The sequence below is a fragment of the Gymnogyps californianus genome, chromosome 15, assembly GCF_018139145.2.
Source record: "Gymnogyps californianus isolate 813 chromosome 15, ASM1813914v2, whole genome shotgun sequence".
In the NCBI taxonomy this organism is placed as follows: domain Eukaryota; kingdom Metazoa; phylum Chordata; class Aves; order Accipitriformes; family Cathartidae; genus Gymnogyps; species Gymnogyps californianus.
In genome coordinates, this window is record NC_059485.1 from 1,222,799 (window position 1) to 1,248,531 (window position 25,733).

General features: G+C 50.5%; 1 protein-coding gene across 2 annotated transcripts in view; it reads right to left on the minus strand.

Moving 5' to 3' along the window:
• PRKCB (protein kinase C beta) overlaps positions 1-25,733 on the minus strand; it is a 134,095-nt gene that overhangs the window by 11,280 nt on the left and 97,082 nt on the right. For both annotated transcript variants that reach the window (XM_050905958.1, XM_050905957.1), the window contains exons 10-16: positions 23,311-23,484; positions 19,022-19,113; positions 17,996-18,058; positions 15,848-15,986; positions 12,222-12,302; positions 11,855-11,962; positions 5,150-5,290 (exon numbers count right to left, since the gene is read on the minus strand). In XM_050905958.1, coding sequence (XP_050761915.1) covers positions 5,150-5,290; positions 11,855-11,962; positions 12,222-12,302; positions 15,848-15,986; positions 17,996-18,058; positions 19,022-19,113; positions 23,311-23,484 — 798 coding nt within the window. The remainder of the gene's footprint in view (positions 1-5,149; positions 5,291-11,854; positions 11,963-12,221; positions 12,303-15,847; positions 15,987-17,995; positions 18,059-19,021; positions 19,114-23,310; positions 23,485-25,733) is intronic.

Consider the following 25,733-nt stretch of genomic DNA (forward strand, 5'->3'; position numbering starts at 1 on the left):
TAATATTTATAGCCAGCACAGAATGACTTTTTTTTCGAGCTGCAGAAATAAAACTGTCAGCTTAGAAGATAGCCTTTTTATTTTATCAGTTTCTAGCTTGATTTCAAATAGAGAAAAAAGGCATAATAAAATATTTTCCATTGATCCCTGAGATGCAATCAAAGATCATAAAAAGCCGAGGATGGCTGTTCTCCTGCTGCGACGAAGCCCTTGCTCCCAGCACCGAGGAGAAGTGGTGGGCTGAACACAGCTTCGATTTCCCAGGTTTTTTGGCCGAAACCAGTGGTACAACCATTATCCCACTGGCCTCGCAGGCATCTCTTGGGCAAGTCTGACCTTCCGGGTGCTGCTCTGGGTTAGAAACCCGGCTCCTTGCCACCCGAGGGAGGAGCAGGGCTCCCAGACACTTCTGGAAACAGATGCATCGTGTTTGGGGGAATTTGGCTGGCAGCACGGCCCTGGGGCCACACCAAGGGCCCCTTTGCGCTGGTCGGGGGGAACAGGGAACGAAGGCGCTTTTTGTTCCTAAGTGTCTGGCTGACGATCCCAGACCCCAGCTCACGACGCTCCAGCACACGTTCATCCTTGCTGCAGGCAAAGGCTGAGAGCATTCACTGCGAGGGTTTTCTGATGTAGGACCCTGGCTTTCAACTCTCTCCTATGAACAAAGCCAAGTTTCTTCCCAATACACTGAAAATATTCGCTGAATAATCAGAGGGGAATCTCAGAGAAAGTCTTTACAGGACCCTGAGGCTACCAGAGCAAATCTTGACTTGATTACGAGAGAGACGTTTAACCTTAACACATTCGGCCGCCTCCCCACGGCACGCTCCTGCCCGCTGTTGGCCCCCTCAATCCTTAAATCTCATCTAATTAGGAAACTGCTTAAGCAAACATCTGAACTCACCTCGTAAATACTGAAACTAAGGCTACAAAAATGCACATGCAGGAGAACAGGAGTTTTTAACACATCCAGGTCTATAAATGGCATTTCAATATTAATTCAAAGCGGTTAGAGAAAATTAATTTATGCAATTAAAAATTATTAGATTAAAAGCAATTTTTTTAAACCACTGTCCTGTTGCGAGTAATCCCGTGCTCTGCCGTGTGATTTCAATGCTTTCCAAAATGAGAAGACTTTTCAAATCACTAGGCTTTATGTAAAGTAAAGGAGTAATTAGATACCAAAACCAATAATTATCTCAATGAGAGACAGAGAAAGCAGGCAAGTGTAAATACACTTCCCAGGGTAAATGCAGACCCACAAAAGAAATTGTTATGCACAAGCCAAACCATGGAGCAGCCAAGCACAGCCCCATGTCAAAACTGCCGAGTTGCTGCACATCAAAGATAACCCAGACCCTGATCTGTCTCGTTACCGTCTCTGTGATAAAGGTTAATCAAGCACAAAGCAGGAAGCAACACATGAACTCTTGGAAATTTATTTTCAGCTCCGGGTACGTAACACCCAAGCCAGGCAGAGGGCTGAAGTGTCCATTTTCCTGTTGGTGTAAAATGATGCAGGTTTCTGGGAAGCGATGTGAAACCCTTCCCGGCAAGCAGCCGCTGGGAAGGCAGGGAGAACCCCGGCTTGCGCCCACGCTCACTACCTGCAGAGGTGTTACAAAATCATAGAAACGTGGCAAAAAAAATTGTGGGTGCTACAGAAGAGATAACTAGCAAAGATGCTTCTGCAGAGACTGGGTGCGGACGGGGACCACGCCGGCGGGGAGAGGTGTGGAGGCAGCACGCGAGCTGCCCACCCGGCTGCTCTGGAACGGGACCTTCCCCGGTGCCTCCATTTCACCTCCTGCACCCACCTGGCCGCAGCACCCACATACACAAGAGGAGGTTTTGTGCTACTTGAGCAATGAGCAACCATGAACTGGTGATACCTTCTGATAAGCAAAATTTGTTGACGTGATGCTAAAGGCAATTGGGACCGGGCGCTGCTCACCCTTGACTTGTGTTCACGGGGCTGAAGCGCTCGGGCACTACACGGTGCTGGAGCACGGGAAGGCTGTGGGCATTTGTGGGCAGATACTGAGCCCACATCTGTGTATTATTCCGTATTTTGAAACTTTGACTTGCAGACAATCTCTGTAACCTTATCTTTATCGAAACTAACTTAAAAAAAAAAAAAAAAGGACAAAAAAGAAGACTTAAGCCAAGGTAAAGAGGCAGGCTAGCACAAATCCCCCACTCCAGCAAGCGCTCGAGCCCTGCATGCATGGCTGCATGTCAGAAGCAGTAAGCAATGTCTTTCCTCGTGACCCACCCAAGTACATTGTGAAGGTGCCCAAACCCGGATTTTCATTTCTGTGCTCCTCTGATCTGCGCTCACAGCTGGCATGAAAGGAGCAGCATTTTCCAGCACAGATGCACTGCTGTTGAAATATCAGCTATCAGCAGGTACCGGAGTTGCCTTAATCCTACCTATATCCTAAATCTACTGCGCCTACCTTTCTATTCATCTTCCTGTCCTATCAAATGGTGAATTTTCCCCAGCACCAGCCGTTAGGTGAGACGCGACAGACGGCAGCTTACCGTCCCCCTTCCAAGGTCCAGCATCAAAAGGATTTTTAAGGAAATAAGACATTCAAAGCAGGACAAAAAATGCACATTTTAAACCATAAAACCAGTAAGAAAGCACTTTTGTCAGAATTCAATTGTTTTTAACCGTAAAACACCAAACAACAACTAACGCTATGCCACAACCCAAGGCACGGAGCATCACTGGGGATCTGCTCAGGAAGAAAGGGCAGACGTAGAGGAGGGACGCAGCAACAGCTTCATTAGCAAACGAACACAGAGGTGGGAAACAGCAGAAGTTACAGGTTTCAGGAGAAATGGGCTCTTGCAGAGTAAGACTAAGCCCCCGAAGCCCCGGTGCCTGCTCAGCCCTCCTGACGGGCTCCAGGTGCGGAGCAGTCTCCCCTGCCGTGGCTGGAGCTCACAGACCACCCGCCTCGTGTCTCAGCACCCTTTGCACAAAGGTCGGATCTCACCCTCAGCCAACAAATCATGGTGTGTACAAACAGCCCCAAACACTTTTGCACTATTACACTTTGATATCAAAGTTGATGCCTTCGCAGTAACGCCTTTCCTACATGGTCTAATGGCTTGAAGATTCCATTCCTTCCGAGGGAAAGGAAAGCAGGCAGCAATTCAGATCTCTGTGCTAACCATCACCAGGTGCTTCCCAGCAACCTGGGTCTCCACATTTCTGAGACAGATAAGGAGAACAGGACATTTTTCTCTTTGCTGATGCAGAGGGCAGCCCAAGACCGCACTGCACAGAAGCAGCTCTCAGCGTGGAAGCGAAAGGCTCTGAGGACAGTACCCCATATAGTTTCCTGCAAAGGCATCATTGCACAGGAGTTAAGTTTGTAAAAATAATTGTCTGAAATTAAAATATGCACGCAGGGCATCGCTGGCAGACCTAGGGCAAGGAGCAGACCTCCCGGTTGGCGGCTGCTCCCCCATCAATACTGCGTGCCGGGAGGGAGACGAGGCTGCGGAGGCTGCTGCCAGGCCCAGCTAATGGGCAGTTTATTTGTATTTGATCAGTCAAGCAAGGAGCTGCAGAAGGGAAAAGGCTGCTAGAGCAGAGAGGCATTTAGAGGGAGGAGAGCTAAAGGAGCCGAGCACCCTACACCAAATGGACTCCCACTCCATGTTTTCCCTGAAAGCAGAGTTTTTCCAAGCACTGAAGGGGTCCCTTCAAAAGAACAGGTTTACTGTAAAGCAGAGGAAAAGCAGACGCGTCCAAGGTTGTTAAGGGCAGCGGGGCAGGGGAAGGCTCAGTTAAATACATGGAGCATCTCTGGACTCCCGAGTTGTGATTCAGGATGATGGATTAAGAGAGCACACAATGTCCCCACCTTGATCACCAGGCATAAATATCAGTCCATATCAGCCATGTAAATCAGATTTAACTTTGGATTCTCAGTTTTCTGTAAAACACCAGTGCCCAACTAGGGCACAGCAGCTAACAGGCAGGCAGGAGGTGGAAACATATGAATAAGCCCACGCCTTAAGCACCTGGACCACCGCAGAGAGACTCAGACAGAGCTGTGACCCTGCCCCAGTCCCAACAGTGGCAAAGAGAAACAGAGAAATCCAGGGAAAGATGTCCCTGTCCCCGAGTCTATGTGGTCACTCCTGCCTGTGCATCCTCTCTTGGGAAGGGCAGAGAGACCACAGGCAGAGAGATGCAGCAAACCATCGTGCTCGGGGTCATACAGAGAAGCCCGAGCACTGCAGCTTGCAGGCTCGTGCCGCTTCAGCATGAACCCCATATGCAGCAGGCAATGAAACCCGCTTTGCGGCTCAGGCTGTGCCCCTGCACTGGCACAGGCATTACACAGACAGATGTCACTGCAAAGACGGCTGGACCAAGGAGTAGTCAAGCAGTCTCATCTTTTTTGACAGATAGCTTTCAGATTACTCATGCCTCCACCTCAGTTTCGCTGCTGGCAGCTTATCTCCCCCTACAGCCTCGCAATCCCAGCACACACAGCATCCCTCTCGCTAGCAGAACCCATCTCAAAGCAAGGCAGAGACGACAGAGAGCAGCCAGGTTCTCCTCACTGCAGAGCTCCTCTCCACCCGCGTCAGTGCCCGCACGCGAGCCAGGCTCCAGCCTTCCACCGCTTTACCTTGGAGAGAAACTGTTGAGTGAAATACAGCTCCACTGCCAATTCACACAGACTACGGTGCTGAGCTAGATGTTGAAATAAAGTTTAGATTAAAAAAAAAAAAAGAGAGACCTGTTCAGCTTAAGAAGAAGGGAGGAAAAAGACCAACAGAAAGACTGACCCCTGGGACAACAAACAGACAGCATTGCAACGCAATTAAATCCGTGAGCTAAACGCGTGGTGCTTCTACCCCTGCAAGTCAGAGCGAGACAAGGCGTCCGAGAGTCAGCCTTTCACAGCAGTGGTTTGACACGTGCCAAATCTGAGGAGTCGTGATCTTCTAAGCAGGCAGAGAAATGGTACCTCCACGCTGCGGGCAGGATGAGCAGCGCCTGCATGTATGCCTGTGGGTGCGCACCCACGAGCACAAGTGGGAGAGACTGTGCAGGAGAGAACCGGCGTGTGGGAGAGCAGGAGGGGAGAAACACGCTTAACGCAGCCACACTTACAGCCTTTGGCTTGAAGGGAGGCTGGATCTCCTTGCGCTCCAGCTTATCCCAGTCGATGTAGCGGAAGAACGCGTGCTCCTTGATGTCCCGCTCCCCTTCTGGGCCACATCCCAGTCGCTTGGCAGGGTGCTTGGTCATCAGCTTGGGGAGAGGAAGAGAAGAAACAGTCACCCACAGAGTGTCCAACTGCTTCCCAAAATGTCCACTTGGAGAAGTCCCCAGGGTGCTGCGATGCCCGGCTGGGCAGCCTGCACCACGCGCCCGCTGCCCCAGGATGCCCCGCATCAGGGTCTGGACCCCAAGAGGGGCTCCCATCTCCTCTGCCCGCTTTTGCTGCTCAAAGCAGAGGACAGAGGGAGAAGCCAGAGCAGCTCCAGGGACAGGGAAGGTTGACAATGGCTTACGACAGCAGACTAAGCAGATACATGAGCACTGGGTGGGATGAGCACATCCCCTTTTCCTCTGGGAATGAAACTGGTTCACCAAGAAATAATGTCAGGGTGCTGGTAGAGCTCCCCGCACTGCTGCAGTCCCACCAGCCTGCTACAACGGGGAGAGCAGGGTGCGTGCAAAGCTGCTTAGCAGTCCCTTTGCTTGGTAGCAAACTTCTCAGCATCTGCATAATTAATTTTAAAGGCCACTGCCCATTTAAGATGAACAATCTGCCCTCAAAAACTTTCATTAGCCCTAGAAGCAGAACCCCCGCTTCTCTGGAGCCACAGCAGCATAGACAAGAGGTGTATTTCTAATGAAAGAGTCAGTTTGGAGAAAAAAAAGCGCGAACAGTCCATTAATGTTGTTTATCATCTACACTTCTCCTCTTCACTGGCTCAATAAGAAAAGTGAAATGGGCCACGGGAATTAAGGGTGGCTGTACAAACATTAATATCCTGGGGGCATTGTTTGAGCTGTGTTCAGAGATCAGATGGAGATTCCAGAGATCTGTAAGACGTTGATAAGCGCGGAGAATATGAGCTGTACACCTGCAACAAAAGGACTACTTTATTAAAAGCAGGGCAGTTAAACCTGATCCCAGAGCTGTGCAGAGGTTGCAGCAAGCCTGACTCTGTGTTCCAGGGTCGTGGGTCTGCAAGAGACCCCCGCTGCCCTCCTGTGAGTCCCCGGGAGGGACAGGGCACCCGCAGCTCTGCGGGAGGTGGGCCGGAGAGCTGAGAAACCTCCCCACCCTTCTGTTGGACTGGCCCACTCCCGAAAGACAAGGTTTTTATAAGCAAGCATCTTCTGACAAAAACAAACGCACCAGCGCAAGCACCCGGGCGGCAGGCAGCCCGCCGTGCCACGGGGAGCTAGTGACCCCCGCCAGGTCCTGCGTCCAGGCAGAGCTCCTCTGCCCCAACGTGTACATGTTTTGACACAAGTCAGTCCTGCCATCCACGATTGCACAAAACAAACTTGCTCAGGGAAGCTGATCTTTAAAAGTAATGCTACAACAGGGAGCTGAAAGCAAGGAAAAGCCTAGGGAAAAAAACCCCAACAACCTAAAAGAAAAAAAACCCAACAAATGTGAAGTAAGAGCGGAGCCACTAACCACTCTGCTAGCAAATAGCATTACATCCATGCCCCGCCAGCTCTGAAGGCAACCTGCAGCTGAAAGACTGATGGAGCGAGGCTTTCTCGAACCAGCATCACCCCCTGGAAAGCCCATCTGCAAACAGCAAGGGCCCACCAGGCTTCGCAAGCTGGACAAGTGATTTTCCAGATGGTGAGACCTGCCTCTCCTCAGGGCAAGGACGTGACCGGCATCAGCATCAGTCTTCCAGAGCCCGTCCCCGTGCGAGGAGGCGCTGGAGCCGCTGCCGGTGGGCTGGAGAGGGAGGGCCATGGGGGTGCCAGGTGGCAGCAAGAACAAAAGCAAGATTTTTTTTTTCTAATTCATGTTTTACTTTTTTTTTTTGTAAACAATACAGTTTCCCTTGGTATCGCAGCATGCAGCCCTGTATTAAAAAAAACAACAAACAAATTCCAGCGTAAGAAGCCTGGCAAGGTGGAAGACGTTATGCGTCTGGGTCTCTTGAAGGAGCGTGGCAGCAGGAGGGACAAGCAGGCAGGGCTGGATCCAGCGCCGCTGTCCCCTGCCCGGAGAGGGGAGCGGTGCCACCAGGCGTTGCTGGCAGGGTGCGGGCAAGTGGCCCTGGCAGGCAGGGAGCCCCACCGCAGGCTTGTGGTCCTCCCGCTGCCAAGGCAGCACAGCGAGGTGGGCGACCTGCCAGCCCCTCGGTGCCGCCGGGCAGCTTTCACATCACCCTCGGCACACGGACAGGCGTCTGTCCGCTCTGGCTGCAGTCCATCTGCCCCGGCAGTGGGCAGGGCAAAGCTGTGACCTGCTGAATCTCATCGTCCCAGGGCTTTCACTACATCCACTTCAAGCTGACTCGGGTTCAGCTAAACAAGAGGATTTTTGCATCTCCTCGGCAGGCTCCAGACAGCATCCTGACAATTCAATCAGGTCCTGCTTAGCTGTGCTAAAGCAGGAGAATAAAAAGTATTGTGTGATTCAATAAGGCTTTCCTAAAGCAAGCCTCAGACAACCATGTGAGAGCCTGAAACGTGCTAATAAACTGATTTAGTGATTTGGCTGTTGTGTCAAATAGCTTAATTTGCTTTCAGCAAACATGAAAAGAAATTTGTTCATGGGTCTTTTCTGTTAAGTGCTGATCCTGAACACACTGACACACCTCTGCCTTTTACTGCCAGAGATCATTTGGGGCAAGGAGGGAAAGCAGGTCTGCGTCTGCGGGATCTGTGCCTCCATTGACACTAAAGCTCACAGATGCCTGTGCAGAAAGTTCAGCTGTGAAAGCATCTGACAGCGCGAGCCGGACCGATGTGTGGTCACTCATCTGCAAAGGAGGCGTTAGCAAGGGGGTAGGCTGCAGCCCCGTGGAGGCTTTGAAGGTCGGCGGTGCCAGCGGGCAGACAGCTCGCTGCCCCATCCCCACGCGCCCCAGTCTGCTTCCCGGCTCCGGCTCCCTCCCGGACGTCAGCAAAGCTTTGGAGGCTGCGCCGTGCCAGGGCTCCCCCCGAGCAGACCCTCCCCTGCGGGAGAGCCCGATTCCCCCACGTGCACCCAGGGAAAACATCTACAACTCTGCTGGCATCTGCTGAACCTCAGCCACCGCGGCAGGCACTTCGTACGCACACACCCCACGAAGTACAGTCTGTGCTCTTTTACTAATTAGCTTGTCCAGCCAGAGCCCAGGTTCGTACCTGCTGGCCCGTGCTGGAAGCTGTTTTACACACACCCGCCCCCCAAATCGAAGTGTTGCCATTAAACCCCCAGCTTCCTCAGCGTAACACAAATGCACTCCAAATTCAGAGCAGCTCAGCCAGCTAATGAATCATAAAAGATTTTCTACTTCACGTACCTACCTGTAAAGCTGAACAGAGCTGTACTACAGTGCAGTTATTCAGTATTTTCAATATATGCATTCAGAAATTAAATTTTCTTGTTTTCCTATTGTGCTTTTATGCATGTGAGCATAAAGGCACCATCTGTTATTGATATATAGGACCCCATAAACATGCAGATTGATTCTCCTGGCTTACATAGGGTAATCATTTAGCTTTGTTTGTATTAAACAGCAACAAGTTGATTTAATCCCCATACTAATGCAGTGAAAACCCTTCAGGCTTCTGCAGATAAGGAAGGATGTTTTAGACCAAATCACGTCTGATGTTTGCAGCTCAGATACAGGAAAGTCCAAGCCTGGACTCAACTGCTTTGCTAAACCGCAGCTTTATTTTTGGTCTCTGGAAGGCAAGCAGATGCTGCGCGTTCATGGGCTTCATTTAACAGCGGCACATTTTGCACCAAGAGGCAAAGCTGATCCAGATGATCTTTGTCCACGTTTGATGAGACCACATGGCTTACGGGCAGCAGCCCCTGCCGGGACCTTCCCATCAGGGCACCAGTCCCTCCGCCGGCCCGGCACACAGCCATGCCACCATGGCAGCATATCCCAGCCCCATCCCAACCGCAGCCCGGTGTTTCAGCCGGAGTCAGAGGCAGCAGACCCCTCGGCACCCAGGAGTGCTCGCCACGCGCGGCCCCAAAACGCTCCCACCTTCCAGCCGCCCTTTTCCTACCCACGGCCACTGAGACACAGGCACACCCGCACCTCCGGGAGGGCTGCAGCGTGGTGCTAGGCAGCTATTATGTGCTTTTCCCAGGCAGCACCACCAGTGGAAATATCCTTCAAAATACCTGCAAACTTTACTGCGGAAAACGTGCCACTTTATGACTTTGCTACCAGGCAGAGACTAAAGAGGGAGCTTATATTCGCAGACAATCTGTTCACCTCGAAAGGGCTGCTTTGCTCAGGCACAGTCAAACTCCTCCAGATGGGACGGAAAACGGCTGATGGTTTGTGCCAGTGCCTGTATGCACGCACACGCACGCCGCTCCACGGGTCTGAAACGGGAGCCTGGCTCCCGATAACCAAACCGGAGCTCAAGAGAGCAAAGCTAAGCTACCTGCACCGCGGAAACAGCAGCTCTGACATCAGCCTTCAGGAAAAAATCCGAGCTGACAGCGGAGAAGGGAAATGCTCCATTTGATCTGCTAATTGATGCTGACTGTCGAGTCAAGGAGCTGTGTTCTGGTTAACTCTCCGTTTTGCTTCCCAGCCAATGATCTCTGATTAACGCTTGTTTCTTGGCTCGGGCCGATACAAGGCTTTCAGGATCAAATGCTTTTCATCTCCAAGCTGTACAACAGCAAGTGATGACTGGCACCGGCACGCTGGAGTGAAACCGCGTGGGAACAACAAAATTGTTTTGGAGAGCATGGCAGTGAAGTACCAAACCCTTCACACTTAGGAGTAGAGGCTTCTCCAATTGCTTGCTCTCTGGACTGACAGAAGGCTGATTTTGTGCCCTCCTGGAAGACTGACCATGTACCAACACAAACAGCACGGCCTCGATGCCCCTGCAGGTAATTGAGACATATTTCACTGTATTCCAGGGGGAAACATAAATACTTTGTTTCCAGCTTACTGACAGTTCTTAAATACCGCACATAATTTTAATTAAATTTTCTGGTGTAGCAGTTTGGCGGTGGCAAAGAATATAACCAGTTTTTGTGCACTTCCCTGAAACAACAGTGGTACAAAGGGAACCACCACTTTGCTGCAGATAAATACAGGCATTTATAAAGGAGCAAGCCCTCCATGCATGGCTAAGTGTCCTCCCATGCAGCCTCACATTTCCAAAAGTGAGAAAAGCCATTACAGCTACACCCAGCAGACGTTGCAGTCATGGTCTCTTCTTGTCTATTTACAGCATTCACATTTTGACTGATGGAACAGCAAACAAAGCCGACAGTGAGATTCGTCCCTCTTCCAGCCTCCGCTCCCTCGCAAGAGCGGTTCCCTCGGGCACCGTGGGGATAATGATGTTCAGCATCACCAAGCACCTTCCCTCCCTCCTGCCCGGCCAGGAACACAGTGGACTTTCCCCTTATGCCCCAATCAAAACAACAAGAGGAATGAGAGACAGTGAGAAAGTTTGTGGAAATTCCCCCTTCCATCACCAGTGTGGTTTCTGACTTAAGGACTCGATTTTACTCCGTTCTGCTGCAGGTGAGTGCCAGGCGGCCCGGACAGCATCCCCTCCCTGCGCCCTGTTCCAGGCGGGGAACACCTGCAGCAGCTTTTCCCCACGGGACAAGCAAATCCTCCTCTTTAACACCAGCTCTGAATCCTGGCAACACTGGAAAGAGGCTTTGAAATGCCGCAGTGGGAGCGTTAAGCGCAAGATGTGTCATTTGTAGATAGAAACACTATTTTGAGATATAGAACATTCAGATATTTTAAATATTAACTATTAAAAGCAAACATTTTTTTAAATTCCTACACAAACACGTATTTATAGCCCTGTTTGACACTGGCTGGCTGAGATGAGGCTCAGTCTCAAGCAATAACCATATGCATAATAACATCAGGACTTAGCCAGCCTTTATTCATCACAACCCAAATTAATTCAGACTGCATTTAAGTCTTGCCTAGGCCCAGTCCACAGAGAGCTCAGGACACTGGGCAATGCAGAGCTTCACTGCAAATTAAGAGATATGATAATGAAAATACTGCCCTGACCCAACAGAGACGCACACCAGCACTGAACTCCAGGTGCCCCTAAAGGGCGACTCGTCAGAGCTAAATGGAAACCTCTGCGGGATGAAAGCTTTGTATCTGATCTTAGGAAAACTATTTAGAAATCACATTCATTTTCTCTGAGCATCATTCTCCTTTTCAGGCAAAGATGCGTAACGCTCCTCTGTTGTCACCTAACGGGGAGCAGGGTCTCTGGGCAGACACCCTGAACTCCCACACCCCAGCCGACACTCCAATTCTCTCCTGACCTTCACCTGAGCGAAGACAGCCCTCAAGTCCTACCTGTGTTTCTGCTCAGTGTAGCGTAACGGCACAGAAAGGATCTAGCTGTTATTTTTAATTGTTTTTAGTACATATACACAAAGTAGCACAAGTTGTGGTTCTAGGAGCAGAGAGCACGGGCATCGGAACATGATGGAGTTTTGTCAGATTCCTCTTGCGCTGGGAGCCTGCAGCCGGGGCGAGGGGGGCGAGGAGGGGCTTGGGCCCCCCGCGCGTGTAGGACTGCACAGACAGCCCTGTGCCCACCGGCTGCACTTCTCCCTCCTCCCAGAAATCAGCGGCCAGCCCTTACCCCTTTGCAGATTGCCACTGCCTCCTTGGACATGGACTTGGGGTAGGCTACGTTGTGCTCCATGATGGACTGGAAGAGCTCGTCTTCATCTTCTCCCTCAAAGGGAGCCTAGAGCAAAGCAAACAGAGGTTCAGCGGCATTTCTTGATCTTTGAGCTTCCATTTGCTGCTGTGATCCTCAGCCATGAAACCAGCCCCGGCTGCGCCGCGCAGTGACTCGTGTCTCAGCATCACAGTCCCTGGCTTCATCTCCAGCACCGAGGAGATGGCCCCCCACCGTGTGCCAGCAACGAAACAAATTACACACCAGCATATGCTCACAATGGAATTTAACACAATCCCATAGGAATCAATTAAAATTCAATTACCTGGCCAGCTAACATTTCATACAGCAGGACTCCAAATGCCCACCAATCCACGGACTTCCCATAGGGCTGATAAGCAATTATCTGAAAACAACACAAACAGCAGGATTACACTCCCATTTTTAACCTGTTGGCACAATACAAACTAATTTCAGGCTGTAGTCCAGGTCAAAAGGACAAGGTTATTTACTGAGACACCAGTCCCTGAATGGTGGGAAATTGCAATTATGAACAGAACACATGATAGGCAAAGGGTTCGGTAACTTTAAAAAAATCATCAGCCTTCAAATGTGCACTAAATATTAGAAAAAACCAGAATATTCACTGTGATCTCAGACAGATTCATTCTGATTCAGACGAAACTTTAGCATATTTGTTGTGCTCTTGCAGACTTGTCACAGCCAGGCGCGTCGGAGCAGGAGCAGCAGCCGTTCCTGCTTACCCTGATGCAATTTGGGATTTTTTTCCGCTGACTTCAGTGCAGTTGGTTTGAAATAACACCACAGAATTTGGCCCTCCGGGGATGGTACGTGGCCCTTTAGAACAGACTTGCAGCATACGGGTAATCAAAACCCACTGCATTCCAGGCTGCCAGTTTGCTTTCTATTATTTATTGCGGAACATCCCTCACAAAATAACCTAATAACCGATGGCCCTACCCTTACCTGAGCAGTGTGGTTGTTTTGGAGTGAAGATATAACTTTGCGGTTTTTTTTTTTTTTTAACTTTAAAAATATCAACATTTATTTTGGATAAGGCACCAAAACATGAATTTTTATATTTTTCCATGATTTACTCTGCAAAATCTGCAATACCCTAAATTTCATAATCATACGACCCTGCAGCAAAGCCACCCAGCTTAACCTGCCTCCGTAGAGCAAGCGACCTCACCCGTGCGCGTTGGTGGTTTGGGGTATCTACAGCTGAACCCCGCTAGCAAGACCCCACATACAAACAAGACAAGCGGCTGGTGGAGAAACGGTCCCACGGCACCGTCCCACGGTGCCTCTGCCGCTCAGCTCTCCATGTCCCTCGGCGCAAGCGTGCAGCAAGACGCCGGGTCCGCACCCTTGGCCGGGGGCTGCTGCCAGAAGCCAGCCCCCTCCTTCCTTCCCTCCGGCACGGGGAGTCCGTCCACCCTCCAGCACGCCCGGGCTGCAGCAGGAGGCTGCAGCCACACCTGAAGCGGAGCAGCGACGGCTCCAACCCAGGGACCGCACAAGGAGCCGAGCTCCCGCGGGCACCTTTCTGCTTGGCAGGGTCTTTCAAGCTCCGGTTTATTTGCTGGGTTGCTGCTGATGGGCGTCATTTTAGCGTTTGGGGTTTGACATGCCTTGGGCTTTGCCATCTGTTACTTAATGCAAAACAATTACGCAATTTATTCATCCTAATTACAGAATTCTATTCTGCAAAGATGCCTATACTCCAGTGCAAATGCAAATTGTACGCTAATCACAGGAGAATGTACACAGCAATCCGGCCCCAGAGGTCTGCTCCTGCCGTTGCTACCCCTGCTCCTGAGCAAGGCTCCAGTCCCGCGGCTCCGTGGCTGCGGGCAATGCCTGCAACCTCAAGAGTCCTCCTGTTCAGCCGCCCCCACCCTTGCAAAAGACCTCCGCAGTGTCCAACGGGATCCAACCAGGAGGTACGTCAAGATGCAGGTCAGGGGCTGGCACCCCACCCAAGAAGAGACGAGTTCCATCCTGCGAAAGCATCAGCACCAAGGCACGATTAGAGAACAAGACCGACGCACTCTTCTCTTCTGTCCTGGTCCAGCCACACGTCCAAACGCGGTGACACGACCCTGACTGCCTTGACAGCATCCTGCAGCCTGGCCAGACCCTTCCCACTGAGATCAGATGTCGAGTTTCAGCTCTGAAATTCCTCCACCGAGCGCACTTGAAGTTCCTCCCCCTTGTTCTTTAGATGATTTACGAGTGCTCTGGGAAATTTAGGTGCGAACTGTTCACACCATAAAGGCCTTTAAAAGAAAACAGTACTTAGAAGAAATCCTTGCAGAAAAGCAGTCTCTGTAAATTGAAGTCACCGACTGCACGTTAGGAAAGGTCAAAACCCAACAGCTGAAGAACACGTTTTGTTCAGAGGAAATTACACATGCGGGGTCATTTGTGCTCAGTACCCGTCACCTTGGCATGCAGAGCTGTGCCTTAGAATAGAAAAAGTCCTAAAAATGGGTCAAGCAAATCACAGGACATTTTTACCCTGAAGACATGTTGGCTTAAGAACATTGCAGCTTCCTAACGGGAGGGAGCACGGTCCAGCAGAAGGGCTCTGGAGCAGAGCTACACGCAGAGACCCCGGCTCTGCCGCGGGCTTGGCCACCCAGCAGGAGCCCACGCCAGAACTGTATACCCCCTTTCTCTCTTTATAAAACAGGGGATGTGTATATTCACTCTTTTGAGACCCACTGCTCGCAGGCTTTAATACCATTCCTGGGTACCGTAGTGATTTGCATCCTAATTTCCCATCTTCTGTTTTTCTTTTGGGGGGGGATGTGGGGAAGGGAGGGAATAGAGTAAGCAGAAGAAAACAAGAGTTTAAGTGATAATGCTCAGGCAAATACCAAGAGAACTGGTCATTTGTTCTGCTCTGAAAGAGTATTAATCACACACAGCAACTGAGCTATGTACCAACAGGACACCAATATTAATCTTGGTAGGATGAGGATATGTAATACACATCTGAATGAGTAATTAAAAACCTCTCTGGCTGCAGCAAAACACAATGTAGTTTAGCATACAAGCACATCTAACTATGTCTTAGCAAAGAGAATCTCTTTCTCTAAAATATTTAAATGAATAAATATTAATCTCATCATTGAAAATTCAGCAGAGTGAGAAGATTGGAGAGAGGTATTTTTATGTTAAGGGAACAGACATTTGGGAGTAATTACCTACCTGAAATTCAAGTCTGACATTAAATTGCACCCATATAGCACTTCACGTAAGTGTCATATGTGACTCCATCACATAAGTAATAGCCAAATGCAAAGTAATTTTGGAGTGATCTAGAGCTGTAGATAGGGAGTCTCTCCTCATCAGACACACAGCCCTTCGCTGCAAGTAGCAAGCTGGAGAGATCTAAAGATTTCCACTTCACACGGAAATATTATCCACTGATAATTCCATTTTTCCCACTGGTCACGTTGTGCTGGAAGCTGCTGTCACACATGGTGAGGGGCAAAGCCGAGCTCCTGGGCTCATCTTTTCCAGGAGCAAGGAAGCGTGTGAGCAGCAGCCCTTGGTGGGTTTGAGCGTGCCAAGGATCAGACAGGCATGGTGACGCCAGTGACACAGACACGGGAAAAACACCCAGAGAGGGAAAAAACACTGCAGGGAGAGCAGCACGGAGGATTTTCTGTACTTTGAGGCAGAAGCAGGGCACGCAGCCAAACAGAGAGGCAGATCCAGCATCGCTGCTTCCTTAAAGGTAGCCTTTGGGGGGGCGGACAGTGCTGAGGGGATGAACTTTCCAGGTTGACAGTGAATTCACTAATGTCCCTGTTTCTCTCAGAAAGCTGCCCAAAGCAAGGTCATCCCACGGAAAAGAGCATCAGGCAGGCTGCCGAAACACGTACGGAGCATCTACTGTCTTTCTGCATCCCCTACCTCAGGTGCAATGTAGTCCGGAGTGCCGCAGAAGGTCTTGGTAGTCACCCCGTCCCAGATGTTCTCCTTGCACATGCCGAAGTCTGCGATCTTTATGTGCCCCTCGCTATCCAGCATCACGTTGTCCAGCTTTAGGTCTCTACAAAGTGAAAGCAAAACAATGACACAAAAGGCCACCCGTGAAGCCACCCAGCAAAGACACAAGTTTCCTGACTCCAGGTGTTCTCCTGCGAGGGAGCTCTGGCTTCGTCTCACACCCAGACTCTTTGTAGGATAAAGTTTGGGGAAATGAATAAAAATAAGTCAGACATCTGTCAGGATGAAGTGTTTATTTTACTTTTAACCCACAGGAACACCGTGCTGGGCAAATCGCTTTTAAGTGTATGACGGAAAACACTCTCATCTAGCAGGGAGACAGATTTAATAGATTTTTTTTTTTTTTTTTTGGTGCCTATGAAAATCAAAGCATACTTAAAGCTCACCAGCAATGAAGAAGTACCTACTCAGCAGAAGTCCCTGCATCACCTATGCTATGTTCCCCCATGAAAATACAAATCAACCGTGCTTCTCTCTGATCCTCAGCCACAGAATATCTGTTAGTTATATCCAACCCTGCAGGAGCTTTGCTCTTTAGTGCAAGCTGTGGAGACAGTTTCAGCTGCAGAGCTCCCAATCCGACTCCCAGCCCTGACCAGCCTCTCCAGAGGTGGGTGCTCCAGCCTGAAGGACAGTTTTGCAGCGAACAGTATTTCAGGTGCAATTTATACGTTACCAGTCACGTAATTACCACGCAGTTCTGTGATCTGTGCCATTCCTGGCTTACGTTCTATACAGTAAAGCATTACCCAAAGGTCTCCATTTCAATATCGGAGCATGCCTGCAAGATTTCCCTTGCCTGAGGGCGACATTAAGTGCCAAGGCAGGTGACAGAGCGGCACACGGGTGCAGGCCCACGCTGTGCCTGCCCGCCCATCGGCTCGGCCGGCCAGGTCTCTGCAGCTCTGCCCAGCCGCACACCTCGTCTGCAGGCGAAGAGCAAATGCAGATCGCCCGGCCCGGAGCTGGCGCGAAGGGCACACCGTGTCTGTGTGAGCCCTCTTCTTACAGACCCCTGGCTGAAATACCCCGTTGGGGACAGCCTCCTCAGCAGAGCTGCACGGTGCATGAGGCTTACCTGTGTTCAGTAAGAGCCCAACAAAAGGAACAGCATAATTTACAACCTCTTGCTGTTTTAAGACTGTTTTTTCCAATTATTGTGTCAGTGCTTAGAACCCTTACGGGCCAAAGGCAGACAGACATGAGCCTGGATTTGGATTCGGAGGAAGGAAGGAAGAAGGGGCACCGGGGACAGGCAGACCTAGAATCTCTCTGTAGCGGCTGATGGCAAAAAACATCCCTCACGTCAGGTTTCCTCCACTTCTTTCATCTTCAGAACAGTCTTCAGCATCTCATAACTTCAGTAGCACAGCTGGCATTTCTTTTTGCAAAGCAGTTAATGGTATCTGACACTCATTAGGATGCTCTGCTCTACCTTGGGCTCTGGGAATACTCCCGAGCAGGGAAGAGCAGCGGAACACTAGTTTCGGTGCTTAACCAGCAGCCTCAGAGCCCGGTCCAGCACTTGGCAGTAACCTAGCTAACTCTGGATGCTATAGTCATACCGTGAATGGAAAAGAAGTTTTAGTGGCTGAACCAGAAGTCACAGGCTTGCACTGCAGATCTCAGAATAAGCCATTCATAAGCACTTACTCCAGTGTTAATGGTAAGAAAATAGTGCCCTGCAGCAAAATACGTGGCTCAGAATTGGTCCATGCTGCCAGTGAGCATTTGTGTCGTATGGAGAGAAACGCATGAAACAGAGGCAAGAGAGGAACCAAAGCTGCCTGCCTATAAAACGGGGACAAAGACAAGAACCTTCTCAAAAACCAGCGACACTACGAGGTGTTCAGCTCCGTTTCGGGTGTACCTACCCAACGGGCAGCTGCCAAACCTGACCTGTGGCACTAGAAGGGAGGAGAGCCCCGCGGCTGGTGGCTGCGCTGCAGAGCGGGGCTGCAGGAGCCCTGCAGAGCATCGCAGTGGTTACATCGCTCTGGCTGTGGCTGGAGTTCTCTGGGGAAGAGAGAAAGGAGGACCTTGCTCACCTACCGATAAATGATGCCTTTGCTCTGCAGGAAGAAGAGGCCGATGGCTATTTCTGCTGCGTAGAATCTGTAATGAAAGATTTAAAAGGAAGACTGATGGTTAAAGGAGATGAATCAAAATGAAAACCTTTCAAATCCAATCGCACTACATGAAACGCATTGGGCATACATGACCAAAGGATAAAAGATAGCCACAACATAAAAATACGAGACAAGTATCACACGAGAATGACACAACCCACCCTCCGCTCGTATCGGGTAGGGATGCGATCAGGTTGCTGTGGGCTAGCAGGGGGCTGTCACTTCTTGTTACACAAATTCTCATTAAGCGAGAGCTGGGATCTACGGCTGTTCGTTACTGTGTGCTGGTAACGTGGATCGAAAAGTTATCTGTCATCTCGGAGAGGCTGAGGAGATAACATGCACTGCCACCGCTTTCTTTAAAGAATATTCTGGGTCTTAGAGGACTCTGCCAGAGTGCAAAAACACCGGTTCAAACCCACCCGGGCTCTGCTCACTGTGTTTTTCATTTAAGCATACAAAAGCTTTCACAAACACATTCTCCTCTGTCCAGATTACAGGGAGCAGGAGCCAAAAGCCACCAGTTAACACGCGGGTTGGCAACCCCAGTAGAGAAGTCAAAGACCCAATGTCCCCCTTATATCCTGGGGAAGGGCATGGGGCAGAACAGAGGTGTGCTGGCAGCACAGCGGCTGGGAGCTCACCGGCTGCTGCTGGTGTCTCCGAGGAAGCCTCTAAACCTCCCTGCCTGGTGCTTTTATGAAGGTCATTTGTTTACCTATCAGCAAGTGCAAGGTATCCCAAAGATGAGCTGGAGGCACCAGCATCCTTGGCACCAGGCAAAGAATCATCCTGCGTCTTCCGATTCCTGCTGTCCTTCCTTTCCCCTCCCTTTCTGCCCAGGAGTTGCACCACAAAAGTCTGTGGCTTGGACTATATTTCCAGCTATATGACAAAGGTACATCAAATACCTACCCTGAAGGTGCCAAACTAGGGCTACTGAACTTACACAGCATGTGGCTCTTTAAACCTCCCAACCTGCTGGATCTGGTACATTAAGTCCCCACCATTCACATATTCCATCACAAAATACAAGCGATCCTAAAGGAAAAAAAGCAAACAATTAGCAGCAGAATTATCAGAGCAGGGAATCTGCAGGGGTCAGAAATAAGGACCAAAGCAACTGACAGCTCCAGTCTACATTTTTCATGGCAATACAATTATCATCACTGCCCTCTCAAGGCGTGCAGGTGGAGCTTGTGTTCATATGGAGTCCATAAGACAGATGTACTAATTCCTTTGCAATGTTCTGGACTTAAGCTCTGCAGCTTTCCAAACAGATCCGATGGAGAAGGCAAGTGGAGGAATTCCTAAAACAGAGGTTTTTCACTTCCCATTAATAAATTTGCTCTCATTCCTCACTGAAGCCATTTTGCAGGGTGTTTGATCAGACAGCTCCTTGCTGGTATTTCCCCAGGCACCGCATGGCTTCAATTAAGAGACGCACAAGAGACGTGAGCAGTTCCTACGGGGACCAGCCTCCGTGCGCCGGCAGTGACCAGTACGATTCGGCCAAGCACCAGTAGGGATGTGGGACATTCCCAGCTCACCAGTCTCGCCCTCAGGCAATTCCCCAGGCTCACCAGTCAAACTGGGGAGGCAGGAGGAGGCTGCAAACCCTCTCCTCGCTCCTCCCAGCGGGGTCTGAGGGTGCACTTAATGTTCACACGTGGTTAATTAATTAATTGTTAAGAGTAGAACAAACAGGTCAATCAGTGACTTTGAATCAATTAAAACACTTGCTAGTAGGTGCAATCACAGCCACCTATAAGCACACACTGACTTTGCCTCTAATGTGTAAAACGCACTTTGCTTTCATTAATTAAGACTCTCCAGATTAAAGCATCCCTCCTCTTCCACAGTGTGGCAGCCACATAGGTGCAGACCTAAGAAATTCCCAAGTCAGCTTAAGTGATGTGTTTTTCTCTGCACCACGCTGTCCGCAAGGAAAGCCAAGCCCGTGTGCAGCGGCAGGCTCGGGCTTGCACCGTGCACTGTCCTGGAGCCGCAGCAACTGCGGCGAGCTGGCGAGGGGGCTGTACACGCAGCACAGCTCCTGCATTCATTGCTAGCGTTAGTCCTGCGGGATGTAAGTCCAGTCCTCTAAACATTGCTAGAAATTTGAGAAAGTGTGGGCCATGATCAACCCTGAGGAGGGCAACAAGGCAAGAAACAAGACCTGAGCATTCCCACAAAGCTCAGAACCGTGGATTAATAAAACAAAAGCAGCTGGATCTTACCATACAACATCTCAAACAGAGCTCTAGCATGAGCCCTGCAAGTCCTGGGAGACACAAGATTTGGGCAAGCAGGAGCTCTACACCAGCGACACCTTCACCCTGGGGAATCCGTGCCCTTGAAATGCAACTTTCCTCTGATGTTTCACAGCTCTTTTTTTCAATGGGAAATGGCTGTGAAGAAAATCATGCGAGACTGCCAAAACCACCGACCTAAACCACTGCAGGACATTTCTCGGGGAGGGAAAAGCAATGGCTCTGGACCACCAGACTGCATGCAGGAGTGGGACACAGACTGCCGTCCGAGTGGGTCTTCCCTGCCAGCAGACATCTGTGCTCCGACCTGCACGCTATCAGTTATGGATGAGAACAGCAAAGCGCTGCGTAACATCAGGCCTGAGTCACCCTTCTTACAACAAGTAACTTCCTACAGCCTTCAAAAAACAGTCGTGGGGCCTCGACGCAGAGCAGCCCAAAGACATCCCCAGGCTCGCCCCAGCCCTAGACCATGAAAGGAAAGACACAAAGGCTGGAGCACTGCGAGAGCTTCGGGTTCGCAGTATTACATAATAATTCATAATATTTCCCATTCTTTATTTCCTCCTTAAATAAACCTTGCCCTGCTTTCAAGACAGTAAGGACAAGGAGCCCAGAAGATATGCAAATGTGAGCATTACCATAATAAGGGCTACGGAGGGTAATCAGCTGCTCCACCCTGGGCGCAGCGCAGCCTGGCGATGCACAGCACACCCTGACAGCGGGGCGGCCTCAAAGGTAATTAACTACGGTATCGAAGGGGCAATCAGGCTATGTAAAACATGTGGCACTGACGGGATAGAAAAGAGATTCTGGCTTATCAGATGACTGGGAATTTCGGAGCATACCCCTCTGTAAATGACTGCCTCTGCCAAGGCATCAATCCAGTTCAGCAGTAAGGCACGGGGCAGGCAAAGTCACCTTCAGCAGCCACTGCCAGGCTAGTCATCCTGTGACAGTAACTGGAAAGCAAAGCAATACTGTGCTCATTTGCAGCTGTTTCCTAAATATATCGATCAACTTCAAGAAGGAAGAATATTAAAAAGATGGTCTCTTGAAACAGCCAGCTGAGCATTAAAAGCAGGATTTGAGCTTTCCTCATTTGGGTGGAGAAGAGAATGCTGGTGCTTCAGAGAAAAAAAAACATCATGAATAAAGCAGCCAGATGGCTGGCCAGCCTACAGGCTGGAAGAGAGGGATGGATACAGAAAGCTGTCCTGGCTCTTGTCTACGGCAGAAAAGGACGGGGTCTGTCCAAGTCTGGAGCATCCAATCTCACTGAGCAACAGCAAGTTAGAGACATAAATACCCCCTGCAGAGACTTGCATGGAGCTGGTAAACCCCCCCTGCCCCCCTTCCACCAAGACGCAACTCCCGGGGCTCCTTCCAATGCCCTCCTTCTCCTAATTAACCACTCGTTGGGTCCTCCTCCTGCCTGACTCTCCACTGTGAACAAGAGTCAGAGCTGGGACAACAGCCAAGTTGCCCATCCACCCGTTATTTATCACTTCTCAGTGTCACTGCTGCTGCTGAGCCCTTTGCTGCGGAGCCCCAAAGGGAAGTGAGGTCGTCAGCAAAGGCATGGCTCACCCAGGGACACCCAGGGACACCCGGCTCACCGCCCCCCCCCCAGCAGCCCAGGCTCTGACCCAGGACCTTTTCGGGGCAGAGCACCCCAGGACCCCTCAGCCGGACCAGCACGGGGCTTCTCTTGTCCTTCAGACCCAGGCAGGAGCTCTCTCATTGCTCATCTTCACTTTTTCTTTAAAACGCAGATTTAGGGCTTTTCTCTCTCCCACCAGTCGCTGAACTCACAGCCCCGGCTGAGAAGTGTGCTCTGGACTGTGCTCCCAGAAATCAAAGTGCTTTGTGCCAGCGTTTGATAATACACCCTGCTATACATTTTGATTACATTACAAATATGATTACTATTAAGCTACTATAGGTCTGCCAGGAATAATCCTGCGCTGACTCACTTCAGATGCCAGAGAGATGCTGTGTGAAATAGCTTCTCCTGCCACATTTTGATTACTGTGCTGCAAAGCCGGTCCACAGGCTTTAAATACACTGAATGTGTTTGGTAAATGAAATTTCTGGGATAATATTAAAATGTAATCCTCCTGGACAGCATTGTCATCATTCTAAAGGACTCTGCTGATTCCCTCTCCCTGCTCCCGCTGACACGTACCTGGATGTTTTCATTCACAGGTTGCTCGACGGCTGGGCAGAGATTGCTTTAAAGGTCCCCTGTCCCCTTCCCCACTCCCCCTCTCCGTTTCTGATTTGCACAAACTCAATCGCATGCCCATTTCAAACTGAATTTCCTGCGGTTTGTACTAGGTTTCACTCTCCACTCAGGTTCTTGACCACAAGAATGAATCCTGAGACAAAGCGCAGCACTTTGCTATCGAATCATAACAGACATCACAGGCTGGGGGGCCACCGGAGGGGCTGGGAAATCACATCTAACGCCATCAACAGCTCCCTGATGAAAAAATCTCAGGGGTGCAGATATTGTATATTACCGCCTCCAGTTTAACACACGCACATTTTGCTCATGGAGGCACTTTTGCAAGCAAATTGGACAAGTTGTGACGTTGCCAAGGCAGAAAATACACGGCTGCTTTTGCAAGTGTAGTGATGTATATCCAGAAAAGAAACATGAATAAAAGCAAAGGTATGTTTTAGAGAAGCTAAAATGCGTGACCAGAGCAGAAGTCCCTACAGCTCTGTCCACACAGCTCCCGGGCGCCCTGCAGCCACCCCAAAAGGCACTGGTCCCAGATACCTGGTGACACTGGGTCTCTAGAAGAGGGTTTCTGCCCACAGACTCGCCACTGAAGCCAAGTGACTGAAATCCATTCTGCGAAGTCTCGGATTCCCCCCGCTCAATGTTCAGAGTCCAGCAGGGTCCCCAGCCCACTCTGCCCTTTGCCCAGGGACAGGCTGCGGCACCGGCACTTACCATCGTCTGAAAGCAGGAGTGGAGCTGGGTCAGGAACGGAGGCTTCCCGGAGAGAGCTAGGACGCGTTTTTCAACCATTGTGCACTCTACGTCGTCGTCCTGGATAACGACATCCTTCTTCAAGATCTTAACGGCGTAGAGCTCGTCTGTGCCCTTCCTCTCTGCCAGCATCACCTGCACGAGTGAGAGGACACACGCAGGATAAAGGAAAACACAGACCTGCAACGCTTCTAGCTTGCCACAGCCAACAGTTAAAAATAACAGCTCGCTTATTAACCTGTGGCCCCCGTTATAACCCTGAAAAGAGATTCAGGTGCCAAACGATGCAGAAAGCTAGCAGTGGTATTTCCAGGAGCGTTTAGGAACCCTAAGTCTAACAAGTAACACATCTACTTCCTCGCCACCTAATCGCCTTGAGGAACCCAGTCGAAGGGGTTTGCTGATGTCTGAGCCACAGATCACCCTTCATCACCTTTCACCCCCGAGTCGGGCCCCAGTTCGGCACCCTCAAGGTACAAGCAGCATCGGGGGAGGCCGTCAAGAGTTTGAACACAGAGTCCATCAAATTATGAAGTGGTGAAAACTTAAAGTGGAAAAGAATCAGTATATAGCCAACAGTAAGAAAAAAACAGCAAGATTTTCTCTGCCTCGCACACCCCCTCCACAACGCGTGCACTGATCAAAACCTGATTACGTGCTGGTCCATCACCCAGCCAAAGCCCCTCTCGTCCAGAAGAATCCATCCAATCTCCCATTTTAAACCAGTTTCACCCATTTGCAGGTTTACTTATTACAATAAATGGGGTGCACTGCTTCTGCTGATGCAAATTTCCCTCGTTAATCCCATCAGCCCCAGTGAGGATCCCCAGACCAACCCACCACACTCCACCAGCATAAGCTGCTCCTCGGGCTGCCGGCAAAATAAACGGACTCTGAAACCACACTTTGCTTCCCATTTTCCCTCCTCGCACGCTCTCATCACGTTAGATTCAAGTGCTCAGTGGAAATGAATTGCTTTCCATATGAAAGAGTCTGCAGAAATCCTCCAGTCACATCAGGAACGGGAGTTCGGATGTTTTGAAAATAAATTACGAGAAGTCAACATCAATAGGGAGGAACTGAAATGCATTTCAGACTGTAGCAGATTGGCAGAGGAAACACGAGCGGGTCTCACAGATGACTTTTGAGACACTAAGGACAGCGGAATTAACCCTCTTGTTGGCCCCAGGCAGACGACACAGGGCCGGAGCTCCCCGCTCCCCGCCGCAACGTGCCCGGCTCCCCCGCGGAGCCCCGAGCCTCCCCGGGGAGCTGGAGCTGGGGCAGAGCCTGTCCCGGGGCAGAGCAGCCCTCTCTGGGGTTTGGGGAGAGGGCAGCGGTGTGCCAGCCCTGGGGTGGCAAGGCGGGGGACACAGCCCGAGGACTGGGGGACAACGCAGGGGACACAGCCCGAGGACTGAGGTCTTCGGTGCCCACCAACTTGTTAAGAGTGAAAATAACAGTACGGTGGGGAAGAGTACTTTTTGAAAGCACGTGGCTCTGGCTCGTTTCAGGCGCTTGGCTGCGGCCCTGGAGAGGCTGGCTGTCCTTGACACGCTGCTTGTCAGGATTAGCCAGGAAAGGCATCGGGGCTCCTCAGCGCCAAGTGCTTTGGAGAAGCCACTGACATTTACATTTTCATCAGCGGGGCCGGGATTGCAGCGGCCACACGCCACACTCATCCATCGGCAGGGCTAAAAAGCAGACTGACAGTGCGCCAGTGACTTCAGTAACTGATTTATTTACTCGCTGATGTTTGAAGAAAGTTGAGAACCCGGAGCAGCTCAGCGTGCTGCTGTGATGCAGCCCAGCAAGGCACAGGGACCAGATTTGTGCTTCATCCTTTCCCGCTACCAGCTCCCTGAGGTGTCTTGCAACAGCCCTTTGCACCGAATCGACAAGCTGTCCTCGCAGGAGCGCCCACGGGCATGGACAGACCGGTTCCCTGCCTGCAGCCGCGGGACAGGGTGCCAGGGCAGCAGACACAGCGGCTTCACGTGGAGCCTGCACCTCTGCCCTCCCTTGCGATTCTGCACAAACTGAACCGTTTCAGTTCACTGCCTCCATTTATCTTCACCGTTTTTACACGAGTTAAGATTTACAAGTCACCATGCACAGGTGCTAAAAAATGGGGCTGATTGTTAAGTGATAAAAGCAGACGGGCTTTGGCCATTCAAAGTTGGTGGAAAAAGAGAAGCGACCGCTCCAAGAACTCAGTTTGGGGGAAGATGAAACCTGTTACCCGGGAGTAAGTAAGTGCATTATATGCAACATCAATTATATACAGACCCACCTTGCTATCCATAACCCTTTCAGAGAAAAAGTAACTAAACCACGGAATCTCTGAGCCTGGCATCTGCTACTGCCCGAAGGGACCGCGCCAG